Raw genomic sequence first — 16,768 nt, forward strand, 5'->3', positions numbered from 1 at the left:
AATCCCCAAATCATACCCATAACCTCCATAGCTATAACCCATAATTTCCTTAGCTCTATCCCGCTCGAAAAACCATTTTGAAAGTGACACGCTCATGACCTCGTCGTAGTATTTTATGTATAATACTACTAATAATAATAATAATAATAATAATAATAATACTAATATTAATAAGATTAATAATAATCTTTAATTTAATAATATTAGTAAATAAATAAAATAAATAAAATAAATAATACGGAGTAATATCTATAGATAGATAGATAAGAAACAAATGAATCAGAAATCAGAAAACAGACCGAGTTTAAATAGATGTGGCCTGTCCAGACTTCCCATGCGATCGCATGGGTCTGAGGCACAATGGCCATGCGATCGCATGGCCTCTTTTTCCAGCTCACAATCGTTTTGTATTTTAGTTTGTCGACATATTTAAATATAATATATATATTATATTTAATTTATATAATTATTTATATATTATATTATATTTACATGCATAGTTAACTTGTAACTTTTGTTCCGATAAGTCGTACGTCATCACTCGACTTATGTCCCGGTTCCGGTTTCTCGAACGCATATTCGTACGCTTAGAAAACTAATACTTTTCGTTACGCGACGTGTACCATTATCAAAAATTAAACTTAATCATTGATAAACTATGTCACTCGAAGTGTAGCTTTAATCAATTAAGTGTTTTGATTATTTGCTTCTATAAATCATCGTCTCATAGTATATATATATACATACATATATATATATATTCATTTTAAAATACTGTTTTATTGTAGCAAAGTTACTGCAGCAAAGTTTTTTTTACTGTAGCAAATAGTGATTTTTAAAAACACTGTAGCTTTTCAGGTACTGTAGAAATTCGAAAATACTGTAGTAAATTAGTGTTTTACTGGTTCATCTTAAACGTTTTAGTTAACTTATCTAAATAACAATCGAATCAAACCAATAAGGTTAATGCATAGTATCATTTTCATAACACTTTGTTACGTTTTCAAGTTATAGCATATGTATCTATTTACATATAATTGTTCGCGAATCGTTGAGAACAATCGAAGGGTAATTGAATAGTTCAAAATTTTGAGATTTAACTTCATAGACTTTGCTTATCGTGTCGGAAACGTTAAAGATTAAGTTTAAATTTTGTCAGAAATTTCCGGGTCATCACAATTTAACAATTAAAGGCAACAGTTAAAGGCACTATGGTCAAGAAAAGTTGTAGTCCTACATTACTAAGGTACCTAATTGTATAAGGCACACATAAAATGCAATCCTGGTTCTCTACAACAAACTGCTCTGATACCAATCTGTGACGTCCTTCAGATAGGGCCTGGAAGAATAACGTCACTAAGTATATCAAATTACAGTTGTATAAACGAGAACGACTCTATATGAGACGTCATATTGAGTTTTGCAGCGGAAGATAAATAAATTACATTGTATTTAATGAACAATGCATTAAATGTCTTTAATTGGTATGATATGTAATGAAGACTCCAAGCATGGCAAGCAATCATCATCAAAGTAGCAGATATACAGCGGAAACAATATTTAAGTACCTGAGAATAAACATGCTTAAAAAGTCAACACTAGGTTGAGTGAGTTCATAGGTTTGTCATAAAAATGAGTATTAGTGTTAGACCACAAAATTTTTGTTCATAAGCTTGGTCTCGCAGGGACCAATTAGTAGATCTCGCATATCCAAAAGTTATTCATAAAGTTGGTCTCGCAGGGACCAAAAAGTAGATCACGCAGATCTAAAAGTTATTCATAAGCTTGGTCTCACATGGACCAATTAGTAGATCACGTAGATCCAAAAGTTGTTCATAAGCTTGGTCTCGCAGGGACCAATTAGTAGATCATGTAGATTCAAAAGTTGTTCATAAGCTTGGTCTCACAGGGACCAATTAGTAGATCTCGCAGATCCAAAAGTTGTTCATAAGCTTGGTCTCACATGGACCAATTAGTAGATCACGTAGATCCAAAAGTTGTTCAAAGTTTGCCCCGAAGAAAAATTGTGTTTATACTTGTCAGTTAGGGACTTAGTCAGACATAGCCGGGTATAACATAGTTTAAAGTTGGTACTTGTGTCTAGCGTGTAAAACAGTTATAAAAGTTGTGCATGTATTCTCAGCCCAAAAATGTAAAGAGTAAAAGGGAATCAAATAAACTCACAAAAAATCAGTTTTAGTATTTGTATTCATTTCATAAAAACAGTTATAAAAGTAGCGCATGTATTCTCAGCCCAAAAATGTAAAGAGTAAAAGGGAGCATATGAAAACTCACGAAAAATCAGTTTTAGTATTTGTATTCATTTCATAAAAACAGTTATAAAAGTAGCGCATGTATTCTCAGCCCAAAAATATAGATAAAAGGGAACTATGAAAACTCACGAAAAATCAGTTTTAGTATTTGTATTCATTTCATAAAAACAGTTATAAAAGTAGCGCATGTATTCTCAGCCCAAAAATATAGATAAAAGGGAACTATGAAAACTCACAATACGATATGATAGTTTGTAGTAATTATGTGTATGATGGCACTGAACAAGTGCGGAGTTGTCCTCGGATTCACGAACCTATATCAAGTATATATATTAACACATATACTTGTAATCGAATAAGTTTATATATATTATTTCAATCGTTATATATTTTGTATATATATATACTTATATATATATATATATATATATATATATATATATATATATATATATATATATATATATATATATATATATATATATTCTATATTCTATATATAAGTATTTGTTTGATAAAATAATATTTATAATGATAATGAATAATGAGTTGTATTATTTTGTAACAACAATAATAATACTAGTAGTAAAAATGATAATAATCATAATAAGGTTTTAAAAATAATAATAATAATAATAATAATATAGTTTTGATGATAGCAAAAATGTTAATTTTTGTAAAAATGATAATTACGATAATAATTTTTAATAATAATAATAATTATGCCTATGTTAAAAATGATAATAATAGTATTTATTAAGAATGATACGAATACTAATAACAATGATAATCATAATAGTTTGTATTGTTTTCAAAATAATAATAATAATAATAATAATAATTCTAATCATAATAATGATAATAATATTTAAAATGATAATAATAATGATATAATACTACTAATAATCTTAATGATATTTATAATAATACTTACAAAGTTAGTGATAATAATACTAATAGTATAATACTAGTAGTAATAATAATAATAATAATAATAATAATAATAATAATAATATTAGTTATATTAGTGATAATAATAATTATGTTTTTAATATTAGTAATAATAATAACAACAACAATAACAACAACAATAATAATTATAATAATAATAATAATAATAATAATAATAATAATAATAATAATAATAATAATAATAATAATAATAATATGAGAAACTACCTTAGGAGCTTTCTAAAAAAAAATGCCCAGGACGGGACTCGAACCCGCGACCTCTCGCTAACCCTTAACACCCAACACCACTCGTATGTGCTTGTTTATCTGGTTTATTACCTGGATTAAATTATATATCCTTTAACTATTTGTCTCACTATTTCTTCTTCTTCACAAATCAATCGATCCAAGCCATTTAATCTTAATATCAAACACTAAATTGATTTTAGGATTTCATAACAGCACATAAACTCTTGTAATTGTTATTTAACAACACTTAGAAAAAAAGAAAGAAGAAAGAAAAAAAATTAAAAAATAAAAATAAAAAAAGGCCACGAACAGCTACTGCTGTCGCTACTCTTTTAAAAAAAACAATATTGATTTTTGATTTTGAGGACGTTTTAAATCAAATTTTCTACACGAATTATGTTTAAAATTACTCCTAGAAACTATACAAATCGTCAATTTAATCTGAATCATCAAAATAAACTCGAATTTGATCAAGAACAATTTGTTGACTTTTAAATTCAAAAACTTTGACTCAAGAATTCGAATTCGTTTTGAAGAATTGAGAGATGATATTTTGCAGATAATTTGAGTGAACGATTCCTAACAAGACTGCAATATTAGATTTTGAAATGGATTTCGTTTTCGTGGTTTGGTTAAAAAGCTCAAGAACAGGGATTACGAAAAAAAAATATACATATATATAAATTTTTGTATGAATTCGTTTGTATCCTATTGATAATGTAATCCACTGGTTTTATAACAAAAATTTAAGAGCTCGATCACTAAAGATCAAAAACAAGGCCAGTAGCGTATAAAAAAATAGATCACGATAATTAAAAAAAACTCACGATTGAATAAAATAAAAAGCAGATATGATTTTAAAAAAATATAAAAATCAAAAGCTGTTAGTTCATGATTTTTGACTTTTTTTTATTTGATATTAGTAATTAATATTTATAATAATAATACTAATAATACTAATAATAATTATAATTATATTAATAATAATAATAATATTTTTATTACTAATGATAATAATAATAATATTATAAATAATGATAATTATCAACAATAATATTATTATAAATAAGTGGTATTAATATAACAATAATAATAATACTAATAATAATATTAGTAATGATAATAATAATAATTCTTAAATAACAATACTAAATATAATGATAATTGCAAATAATAATAATTAATGGTAATAATAATAATTATATTAATGAAATATTAATAAATTGTTTTATAATGGTAATAATAATAATGATATTTCATTATATTAATATTAAGTATTTATAAAAATCTTAATAATTTTAGTAAAAGTGATAATACTATTAATGTTATTAATAATTATTAATAATAATAACATTAATAATATTTGTAGTAATAATACTTGTAAAAATGATATTAATAATAATAATAATATAACGAATTAATATTAATGAATAATGGTTCGTGAATCGTCGAAATTAGTAGAGGTTAGGTTTAAATTTAATCGGAAATTTCCGGGTTGTTATAGGTAGCACCGGTGTTTGGTGTTTGATTGTTTGTGCTTTTGTAGTGTTTTTAGTGGGTAGTTTTGTAATTGATTCATTTTTTATGTGTGTATGTTAGGGTGTTTGCTAGATTCGTGGCGAGGCTTGGGGGTAGTTAGCGTTAGGTCGATTTTATTGTAAGATCTTGTTTACTGTCTTCGAGCCTAGTTCATGGCTTTATGTTGTATCTTTGCTTTCTTGTCTCTTTCTGAGATAAGAATTGTTATAAATTTTTCGTTTTACAAAAAAAAGGAAAGAAAAATTATTAATAAAAATTTAATTTTATTCACCATACAAATGGTTGAGAATTAGTTTTTTAAAATATAGAAATATCTTTTATCTTTTATATCTTTTATATCTTTTATATCTATATATAAATCCCATACAAAAATCAGACACTTGTCAGCACCATATTCATCCTCACAAATCCTAATTTTATCATAATTTATAATTAAAAAATTCGCTAATTATCTAATAATGACGCGTGTCCCTAATTAACCAGTCACAGATTAAATCAAACCTATTTTTCTCTCTTTTCAAATCATCGCGGATTCACCCTAAATTAGGGTTACCTTCGATTGCATACCACCGATCAAATCCCTTACAAAAAGATGGATAAAATTAAATCGCCGTTCATCAACCCTGAATACGCATCGATGTAAATTGGGATGATTTGGGGTGTTTTCAGGTAATCGATTTTAGGTTTCTAAATAACTCACGTTATCAGATAAAAGCATTGTAAATTTAATTATCAATTTAGGTCTTTGTCGATTCATTCAAGTATCCGTTGATTGTCACCGGAGGAAATTAGTGTTTTAGGGTTCATCGATTGTTGATTATATCCCATTCGATTGTTGTATTTCGGAAACGTTTCTTCTACCTTCAATCTCATTTACGTAGCAATTCCAAGAATCAGACTTTGATGGTTGGTTTTCAGGTTCTGGATTATACTTTATTTTTAATTTTAATTATTTTTTTCTTATTTGTTTAATTTTTCTATTGATTAGTTTTTATTATATTTCCATACTTCTTAATATGGTATTCTGTATCCATACTTCTAATTTGCAAAGTTTCCCTGGGAAGAGCAACTGCATTACTGCATATGCTGTTAATAGTCTGTTACCAGGTGGTGATTTGTTACGCTTATGGTTCTAGGTCACCAATGTCCCTAGGCTAATCATGTCGTTTATATATCGATGGTTTTCAACGTTTCATTGTATCGATAATCTTTACACATACCAATGCAATTGGTCCAATTATCAGTTATGAGAACCAAATTGTCTTATCGTCCATTAAACCATGTGCTTATGTATATTGATGATTGATGACTATATATTTGTACAAGTGTATGTGTGTGTTTATTATTAGGCCTATTTATTTCTAGAATTAATTGTAGTTTATGACTCCATATGTGAATTCAGTTACATATTAGGTTGAATTGGATGTGTAGTTTATGTGTAGCTTATGGTTGTATGTGTACACGATGACATAAAGGAGTCTATAGGATTTTACATAAGATGAGTGTATAGAGTATGTAGAGTATGAGAGAAATAGATTAATAAATGGAGGAGGATATGGGCAAATCCTCTTAAAATTCAATAAGGGAAAGTGAACGATCTGTAACAGATAGTCATATGATCAAGATTAATTTTGTATCAGATGTCTATAGATTATGTTTTAGCCCATAAAATTGGTATTGTACGTCTATGATTTTGAAAATGTATGAAACTGAAATTTACAGTTTGTGTTGTTCTCTTCGTTGAAATGATCGTTACAAATTTTGCATTTCTTTTTTCAGGTTGTTCAATCTGGATCAGCTTGAATTGTGATGTTGCTTTTAAGTCTATATTTAGGTTATATATACATTAAAAACTTAAAATGTGATCTTCTAGGGTTGTCAATCTGTGACCATAAAAAATATATAAAGTAGTATGTAACAAAACAAAACCATTTTGGTGTCTATTTGGATCCATCTGAATATTTTGGTTACTTTAGTGTGAAGTTGGGCAGTAATCGATTTGGACACAGATTGGAATTTAAATTTGGTTTTTGCAAAAAAAATCACTTGTGACATATTTTACGTTTAACGGTTCATTTTGAACCATTTAAAGGTAAAGGTGCTTATTTTGTCCGGTTTGGGTAATTTTGGATGAAGTTACCGATACATATGAAGATTATTTTTGGGCTTTTTGGAATGATTTTGGGCAGTCGGCTCAGTTTGATAAAAAAACGAGCCGTAAACCCATTTTAACATCGATCCATTTTGTGTTAGTGTTTTGTAGGGTTCATGCCCTTATGGTGATAAGGGTAAATATTTTCATCCCTTTCAAAATAGGAATATGCAGCGCTTTACAGGTAAATTCATATTTGTTATATATTCTTCTTAATATTTTTGTTGTCTTAATAAAGTAACCGGGCTAATGTGGGAAGGCCTGGCCCCTTTTGCAATTTGTAAAGGTGGTGATCTTGACCCATTTGTTTAGTGGTGTTCATTTGGAATATTTTTATTCTCAGATGGGTCCAATAAAATATTTTATTAACTGTGAAACAACTCAAATACTTTAGAAGCCCTTTTAAATTACTTAATAATTCCTGTCATGTGATCAGTATGACACCAATAATTTTTTATGTGTAGGTGTAATATACCATGACTTTAGATTCTACTATTTTATTGTGTAATATGTTTATAATACAACAAATTGTACTACAATGCTTTAGATTCATGTGGGTTTAATGAAATGCATTATATGACACCCATTTATCAAATGTTGGTAAATGAATTGAAATGTTATTAGCTAATACAAGGCGGTTGCCACTTAATATTAATAATATCTTTGTCTTGTAAAATTATATGAAAGAGTAGTAAGCTAATCACTGATATTATGAGATTGGTTTATGTGGTAGTGCTTATCCTTATAGCAAATAGATAAATGTATTATCAGTGTTTTAATTACCATAAAATGTTGGAGTTTCTATATATTGGAGGCATGACCCTTCTGACCCTAAAGTCAACCAAAAGAGAGTATTAGCTGGATGAGAAAGTGGCCATGTTTTATGTGTTTATTGAGTGAACATTTGCTATGTGATATTTTTACATTGTAAGATAATGCACAAATTGGGTCTGAAAGCCGTGGGAGTTGGACCTATGAAGTTTACTCGGTGCCTTAGGGAACAAATGCAGCAGAGATATCTGCACTTTTTAGGTACACTCGGTGCATACACTGCAAGAGGTAACATTCTATCCGTTGTTAAGGCAAATAGTGTCTTGATATTTCATCATAAAGTATAACATTTTCTGTTTGAATTGGCATTTAGAGCTTTTATTATGTTAGTATTGACTAGATGAATTTTGGAAGGCTATACATATGAAAGCATATTAGTTGTAATAATATGGGAAATGAGAAGTTTAGTTGATTGTTTTTTCATCTATTGTTTAGGTGGAATGAGGCTTAATCCTGCTATGGGTCATAATAAGGTAATTAAGTATCACACTCTTTGAAGGTGAGTATATCTTTAGTTGCTAACAGTAGCGACAACATGCAGTTTTTTCAATATTAATCCCCTACATCACATAAAGCATGACTATAAATCCTACCTGTCAGAACCTAAGGATTACCCCTACTAATCTGACACTTGTCATACATCAAATAAATTCAGTCTTTTTTTTTTTAAATCCGTAAATTATAAAAAAACAATGTCTCAAATCTATACGGATTCAATCGGAACTGTCACTTACCCTTCTCTAATTGTTCTTCTCTCTTCTCAATCACCACACCTCGATTCCTTTTAGAAACCCTAATTTCAAATCGATTGTAGCATAATCGATTTCGTATCTTTTCGTGGCTTCATACAAGTTTTAAGATTGAAATGGTTTTGTATTGTGTACCAGCGTGATTAAATCGTTTTGGGTTTCGATTAAGATTGAAATTAGGGTTGGTAGTCGAAGAATTAAAACTTTGATACACCAGGTAGATCGTCGTATGCTTTACATATTCCAGAAATCACGCCTCTTTAATTCTACACACAACCCAAACCAACCAAACCCCTCAACCTTCAAAAAAGAAAACAAGATCAAACTACCACCATCTGATCCATCGATTATCGCAATCGATCCGCCATCCGATCCAAAACAAGATCAAACTACCACCATCTGATTCATCGATTATAAAACTCGAAATATAAGAATCACTGATGAAGCACCCGAATGATTTACTCAATTTCAATGAAGTCGTCGAAGGATAAATCGGAACAACAATCAAAATCACCCAACTGTGCTCAAGCCGTTATAATTGATACAATACATCACCGTCGGATGTCTTCAATCAATTGCAATTTGTTCATCGTTAATTTGAGTGACCGGTAATCAATCGCATTTTTTTTATATATTATCAATTTTACTAATTTATGAACTGGAAATTCCATTACAGTTACTTATTTTGTGGGTCTGTTTTTGTTCAATCACCAAATTGTTCATTATTACAAGATTCTTTCAAACGTCTATAATTTTGATCTAATAGGCAATTGGGATTTCTCTGTATATTTTATTCATTGTATACGGTGTGTGTTATGTGTGAATTGGCTTTTATTAAACTTGATTGTGATCGTTCTAAGTATATGTTGATGTCTGTTTGAATATAATTTTTTAGTACAATTCATCAACTCTAAGGTGCATTATCTGTATAATTTACCAGCTCATATAATATCTTTTATTTTTAAAGTTGTATTCGAATCTTATTTTTTAAACTTGATTGTGATCTTGCTAAATATCTCGATATGTAAAATGGCAAATCCATCTCACTTTCTATATAGTAGTGTTGCATAATCAGTTTTATGGTGTTTGTATATTCATGTCTGTTTGTATCTGTGTTCCACATTTTTTTGTCACTTACATTTTATTAATCACATAGATGACTTAAATAATAGTTTGCTGCAAGTGACAACTTTATATGTTTTCATATAGTTACACACATGGTACATGTCTTTTTTAAAATCTTATATTGACTATAGCCATGTATATTTATAACAGGTACCGAACGTATAAGTGGAGAAGGATGCAAGAAGACATATAAGATCTCTTCTGAATTAGACAGGTTCCTCCTTTAGGTTCGGTGTTTTTATCATTTGAACTATAATAAATTAGTTTTGCTTTAACAATGCCAACTAATTGATAACATGCTATTTTACCTGATGATTGCACTTGCTCATTATATGCATTTGTTTTGCTTCTTTTATAACGTGTTTTAGTAGAAATTGCTATTGCTACTGATTAATTTCTGATCAACATATGTTGTACCTTTTTAGAACAGTAACATTGTCTTTTGAATACACAGATAGGGTTATTACAGAGGAGGTTTCTAGGTCATCACATTCACCTATAAGTTTTAATAATATTTATGTAACTGTTCTTTACTTTTATGTGAAGTTTTGTAAAGATTGATTTTTATATATTTTGAAATTTTTCTGAAGTGATACTCTTTTTTTATCCATAAGGTAGATATATAGATTTAATTTATGATGTTATATAGTTTATAATATTTTGATTAAGACGTTCGAGTTAGAATTTTAATTAGTATTTCATATGCATGAAAGTGGTACTGTACATCTATAACTAATGGTTAATAAGGGGGAAAAATATGCAGGTTTAATGTAACATCATTGTTGGAGAGGCTAAGGGATACACATGTAAATCTTGAATGAAACCCCAATAGCTGTGTCATAGGTGTTATACTAATAAGTATTTTTTACTAAAAGATCTTGGGTTTGATGTTGTTGTTATGGGAAGATTCATATACTTTTATGCGGTTGTACGGATGCTAAGTATACGTTTTTGTATGATAGTTCATTCTGTAAGTTTAATTTTTTGGAAGACAAAACATTAGAACAAACATATACATTACCGAGTAGTACTTCTAACATTGGTTTTTTTATGATTGCATCATATTTGTACGGGTTAGTACCCTCCTTCATTTACTATTTTCTGCTCTAAGTACCTGACCCATTTCGCAGGCAATTGTCCATCAATGTTAGGATTCAAGTATTTGTTCTCAATGCCTTCACCCTTCTCAAATTTTACATTTAATAATTTTTCTATTTTGATTGGCATTGGTACTCATTGGTATTCTGCAGGTCGCATCTCGGAAGGTACTTAACGTTTTATATGCATAGAAGAATGTGTAGAAGGTCCAATATGTTTCAGAGAATCTGGACGCCATTTGTTTCGTTCTATCAGGTAAAAACTAAAACTTTAAAAATCACATGTTGCTATTTATGTATATTAATGTAACATTCTGTGTCTGATTTTAAGTCTTAAAGTTAATATATTGTTTGTGAATATAGATCATGGGAAAGGGTGGCTAGATGGGTTGTTGAGTATAAAGTATATTCATTGACCTAATCACTAATAGAGATGGATATAGCCTAATGGTAATGAACCTACTGTTGGGTTTACCCGTAATAACTATAGTGTAATTATACTACACTTGGGTTCTTTTGTTTGTGTCTGAATCCGCTTCTTTATTGGTCGCTCCCAGACAACCAAATATTGGTGTTAATTCTACTGTTAATTCGTGAGGCTGATGGTGAGTATATTTGTTTTTAATTGTTTTGTATTTAACTGATTGTTTTCACTTATGGCATTTCATTTCTATTTGGATTCTCTTTAGTTTCTTATATTGTATATTGATGTTATTTGTTTTGTTTATTATAGGTGTAACTAAATATTATAAAAAACTTGGTAATTGTGACCGGGTTTGTGAGTACTGTTCGGCCTCATTTTGGTTCTTTGAACAGGTAAAAGTTAGCACTGCTAACCGCCGTCTACGTTATCATATATGCTGTGAGGATACAGTTCGATACTTATATGAAATTAACTTATTGGGAATGACTTGGGTACAATTAACTCATGTGTTTCAGTCGGGAGGGCAAGGTAAGACTCATCAAGTTTGTTTCTTTTTCCTGTGTTAGGGTGATCGAATTGCTATTACTCTGAAGAATCAAATGAAAAAGAAGTATGGCATAATTATACAATACCTTATCTAATGACTCATCAAGTTCATTTCTCATTCGTATGGGATAATTGCATGTACTCATCGCAATGTTTATGTGTTTGTAGAATTCCCTATTTTGTGTTTAACATTCAGTTGGCATAACATTTTTACATATACAGTTTCGTTGATTAAGAGTCGCCGTGCAACGCACGGGCTCTTAAAGGCTAGTAAACTTATATTATATTATTATATTCTCAAGAGTTGATTTTGTTGTAATCCATGATTTTGATTTGTGATTTTTGCTTCAGTTGCCATCCATTCTACTTTTTGATATTGGCATTGCATAGTTAAAGAAGAGGCCAGTCGAAAGCTCGTGTTTCTGTTTATTATCATTTCTTTTTGTGATTTATGAATACTATTATGCATTCAATCAGTGACATAAAGCTTTCCGGACGCATGTTTTTTACTTTAAATTGACGGATGTCATTTGTTTATGCGTCACCACATGGCATTTACTTGGTCGCCAACAGTTTGGCAGCTTAAACAGTCACAACGGTGAACAATATTTCATATTTTTACTTTATTTGGATAATTCTACTACTGATGTTGCGCAATGTGGTACGATTACTTCTTCATCCTTTAAATTATTTTGATTGTTTGTATATGTTATAGTTGTTGTAATATTAATAGGTTGAAATCATATTGTTGCTTTGTTCAATGGTACATGTGTTAGAAAGCGAAATCTAGGTAGTAAATAAATGCCGACAAAAGTCTATCAAAAAGTTATTATCAGTTATATTAGTTCTGCATCTTTTCGATACATGTTATTTGTAAATGTAGAAGGAGAATTAATTTGATTTGTTTTTGCTTTAGATTATCTGGTAAACTTAGCGCACTAGCAATTGGAGATAATATAACTGACTATGAACAATTGAAAGCTACAATGCAATTTTATTAAATATTAATGTTTACAATACTAACCATTTCAATACATCTGTTTTTATTACAAACAGTATCAATACTAAAGAGTTTCTTAATTATGATAGTATATTAAAGCTACTAAGTCTCAATACTAACATAACCAAATGTAATTAGTTTGATTTGGAGCTGTCGTGCAATGCACGAGCTCTTAAGTATAACAAATATACTTAAGTATTTCAACCACAACAATATTTGTGATATTGTCCTTATCATATCGTTAATTGATATAATATTTTACGAATCAAGTTTGTTTGTTGAAGAGTCCCGTGCAACGCACGATGTCTTAAATCTAGTTTAAATATAGAAATATAGATAGATTCTCCCCGTCAAGGCGTCAACAGCTTCTCCTCACCGCCTTCTTCATTCTCTAATTTTGTTCCCGTGTATACATGTAATTTGCAAAAATGAACAGGGCAACGAAATTAGCCCTAATTATTAACTTAAACCACAATACTAATTATATTATTAATTCCCCTTTTAATCTCAAAGCCCTTTTCTTTCATTCAACTCCTGTTCTTGATCGCCGACGACGCACCCATTGGGAATCTGTAAGTCCCTTCGTTATATTCTCATAAATTAATTCATTTTTTAATTTTTTTGCTTCCTTTATTCACAATAAATTTCTGTTTGTGTTGATCAATATTCTTCAATTTTTGTCTCAAAAGTTTACATTTTTAATTTTATTTGTTATTTCAAGAGTCACGATTTGCATTCATTTTTATAAAATTGAAGCAGAATGGTTGACTTAGACGAAAAAGTTATGTAATTTACTTATAATTTATGATTTACGTAGTGTTGGTCAACAATGATTATAAATTAGGGCTAAAATGAATTAGGGTTTTTGTATAAAAGGAAAAAGATCAGAACTTTTGTTATACCCATATAGAAATGAAGAATATTTTTTACTTGAGTGTTTATGATTTAGTACAACAATATATAGTTATGGTTGCGTTGATTTACGATTAGCTTTGTAAATTTGAACTAACTAGTGATTTTTTTTAATTTTTTTTTTCCCTATCTTGTTTTGAGCAGCCTGGAAGTTTTTACAGGAGTTCATCAAGGGTGAGTATTTTGTACTTATCCTTTAGCTTCACTATTTTGTAGTTGCTGTAGCATCTTAATATCTTAATATGGTTAAATTAGGAGTTACATAATGCCAATTTTATACCCGTCGGTTGTAGTTTATACTATTTCGTAATGGTTGGAACCTAAAAGGCATTAGTAGTTTATGTTTGATAATGCAGGTATATAATCGTTGAAATTGACATTGCTACTTCATGGTATTTGCAGAGACCGAACATCAATTCAAGAAAACAGCGAAAGTTTTATGCTAACCAAGAATTGCTAAGAAACGCCAATGCGTTTACCGAAAATCTTTTTCAGGTAACCCCGTTGATAACATAGAATGATGTCATGATATTTGGGTGTTTTGTAGTGGTGTCAATTCTAACCCATATAATATAATGATGTCATTTTGGTTGCTGCATTTTATTCCCAACTGATAAGCTGAAAGATTTAGCTAAAATATTGGTCAATCTGGTTAAATGCTAGAGTATAAAAGTAGAGCTCAAAAACCGTCCGAAAAAAGTTATATTCAGAAAATATTGTTAACTATTTAATTGTTTTTTGTAATCATATGAGCTATTTAAAAGAAAAATGAAAAAAAAAAATCCATTGATTATCATTAGATTACAGCCGTAGTGTGGCTCTTACTCTTTTTATCAATGACCAGGTTGTTAATGTAGTTTATACAGGGGTAATGGGTCAAAATGTGTACTTTTTGTACGGGTAAAAACAGGTTGGGTTGACTCGACATATTTTTGTCTAAAATTTTAATATATTTATTTACTACTAATTGGCGTGTCAGATTTTGATGCAAGAAGTATGTAACTTCAAGAATTTTTTTTTTTTATTTCGAGGCAAGTTGTTCAAAATGTCTAATGATTTATAAAGTGTTGATACATTTTGGGTGTCTTTTGACCCGTTTGACACATTTGACCATCCTCACTAGTTATCTTTATCTGTGTTTGCTTGTTAACTTTGTAAGTGATAAAACATAATTCATCAGGTCATGAAAATTTTGAATTTCTGTTGATCATTTCTTTTTGTTAATCTAGGATTGGCATGATTATGACGAATTTGATTCATCTTCAAGACGCGAAAATACATGGTATAGAGGTGGTAGTGGCGGGCCCAGAGCCAACAATAAGGGGTCCCAAGCTAGGGCCCGCAAAAGTAAGCAACCCATCATTATGCAAAGCAATTTAGTCGAGTTAAACAACGTTACGATTTCATGTTTAAAAGTTGTTCTTACATAATTTTTCAGAAGGATTCCAGTTTTATGAAGACGGTGAAGAATTCGATACGATTTTTCGCTCAGCGTTTGGCGGGAACGGTTTCTACTTTTGGTCGTTTATAAACGATGAACCAAAAAGGAGCTCATCTGGATTTTATAATAATCATCGAACCTCGTGGAATTGGAGACGTCAGTTTGAAGACGATGATGATGATGATGATGACGATGAATCCTCGTCTGATTCGGATAGAGTGGAACCTGGTGTAGTAAAAGACAGAATTGCCCTTGGATTGAGTGGTTCTGGCCCTTTGAGCCTTGAAGATGTTAAAAATGCGTAAGCTTTTTAAACTTCTGCATTTTTTTTCTGTAATTGTGTTGCAAAGATTTTTTAATAATAACCCTAGTAGAAAGTTACAGTTTTTCTTGTTTAATATCTAACTTTTTTTTAAGTCCAAAATAGTATATTCTACAAACTTTTTTTTTTTTTTTTTTAATTCTAAAGCAAGTTTTTTTTTTTCTTCCAAAGATAAGTTATAAACTGGAAAAAGTTATTCAAAAGATGGCTTAGTGTTTTTTATTGACCTTTAATGTCTCGTATTTTGTTTTCCAGATATCGAGCTTGTGCGCTGAAGTGGCATCCCGATCGTCATGAAGGTTCTTCTAAGGTACGACACATCCAATTTTTGTAAAGTATATTTTTTAATAAATGGAAAGTCCTTCGACTATTTGTTGTCGAACCTCTTACTCTATGGGTTCTTCTAGGTCACATAAAAGATGTGGCACTTTTAACCCATTCACTAATGAATGGGTTAATATGATTTGTCCTTTGATCTCAAATAGTTCAAATGAGTTGAAAGTCACCAAAACGTATTTTTAACCCATACCCTTTGTAAATTGCTTCGTTAATTTACTTATATGGTTATGGTTATTAGTAACATAGAGTTTTCTTCTACAATCATAATCAAGGCATTAGTTATTTGTTAAATATGGACAAAAAGAGACCCTACTTGACCCGTTTGTCATGGTCTCTACATAAACAGGCTATTGCCGAGGAGAAATTCAAGGTCTGCAGCGCAGCGTATCAATCTTTATGTGACAAATTGGCACTAAATTAAGTGTGCATTAAGCAACGCCAACTAGACATGGATTTTCATGTCTTCGTGTGAGACGTCGTTGATCTAATTGCCATAGTTTTGTTCCGTTATAGGATCATACCACTTACGTTTGTTGGATGAGGTGCAGCAGACATTGATTTCATGTTGTTTTTAGGTGCTGATAGGTGGTTTACAATTTGTATTGTACAAGTTGATTATATTTAGCTTAACAAATTGTAATGGTTTGTGTTTTTTTGCCACCCTTTAGAGTGATACATAAGATAAAACAGATGTTACCTAGTTGTCTTTATACATCTTGGTTATATTTTGTCACATGTTAAACTTTAGAATTTAACTAACACAGCACTAGCGGCTATCATTAATGTGCTAAAAAAAAACCGCTTGTGCTGTTAATAAC

General features: G+C 29.8%; 2 protein-coding genes across 14 annotated transcripts; both read left to right on the top strand.

Annotated features, from left to right (window-relative positions):
* Window positions 1–5,549: 5,549 nt before the first annotated feature.
* Window positions 5,550–12,486, top strand: LOC139876326 (uncharacterized). Of its 13 annotated transcripts, XR_011768038.1 has the most exons (9): window positions 5,550–5,681; window positions 5,754–6,846; window positions 7,276–7,348; window positions 8,097–8,223; window positions 8,431–11,222; window positions 11,330–11,416; window positions 11,524–11,571; window positions 11,700–11,782; window positions 11,957–12,486. XR_011768038.1 is itself a non-coding variant. In XM_071863636.1 (6 exons), exons 2-6 carry the CDS (start codon window positions 6,716–6,718, stop codon window positions 8,889–8,891), a joined length of 378 nt encoding a protein of 125 aa, XP_071719737.1. In that variant the 5' UTR covers window positions 5,550–5,681; window positions 5,754–6,715; the 3' UTR covers window positions 8,892–8,902. The 13 variants fall into 13 exon arrangements, 2 of the variants coding, with proteins under 2 accessions (XP_071719737.1, XP_071719735.1); XR_011768037.1 differs by having other exon boundaries at window positions 8,431–11,416; XR_011768040.1 differs by lacking the exon at window positions 11,330–11,416.
* A 1,712-nt stretch (window positions 12,487–14,198) lies between these two features.
* LOC139874381 (uncharacterized) lies at window positions 14,199–16,398 on the top strand. Its single transcript, XM_071861823.1, has 6 exons — window positions 14,199–14,204; window positions 14,251–14,343; window positions 15,078–15,195; window positions 15,287–15,590; window positions 15,867–15,921; window positions 16,297–16,398. The coding sequence occupies exons 1-6, from the start codon at window positions 14,199–14,201 to the stop codon at window positions 16,369–16,371; spliced, it is 651 nt and encodes a 216-aa protein (XP_071717924.1). The 3' UTR covers window positions 16,372–16,398.
* Window positions 16,399–16,768: the final 370 nt, after the last annotated feature.

The sequence above is a fragment of the Rutidosis leptorrhynchoides genome, chromosome 11, assembly GCF_046630445.1.
Source record: "Rutidosis leptorrhynchoides isolate AG116_Rl617_1_P2 chromosome 11, CSIRO_AGI_Rlap_v1, whole genome shotgun sequence".
Taxonomy (NCBI): domain Eukaryota; kingdom Viridiplantae; phylum Streptophyta; class Magnoliopsida; order Asterales; family Asteraceae; genus Rutidosis; species Rutidosis leptorrhynchoides.

Bases quoted from the DNA above. Each gene is read 5' to 3' on its own strand.
- LOC139876326 (XM_071863634.1), top strand. From the start codon at position 6,716: ATGAAACTGAAATTTACAGTTTGTGTTGTTCTCTTCGTTGAAATGATC. The intron at 7,349-8,096 runs GTAAATTCATAT...TTACATTGTAAG, and splicing joins GAATATGCAGCGCTTTACAG to ATAATGCACAAATTGGGTCT. The intron at 8,224-8,430 runs GTAACATTCTAT...TCTATTGTTTAG, and splicing joins CGGTGCATACACTGCAAGAG to GTGGAATGAGGCTTAATCCT.
- LOC139874381 (XM_071861823.1), top strand. The intron at 14,344-15,077 runs GTAACCCCGTTG...TTGTTAATCTAG, and splicing joins TTACCGAAAATCTTTTTCAG to GATTGGCATGATTATGACGA. The intron at 15,196-15,286 runs GTAAGCAACCCA...ATAATTTTTCAG, and splicing joins CCAAGCTAGGGCCCGCAAAA to AAGGATTCCAGTTTTATGAA.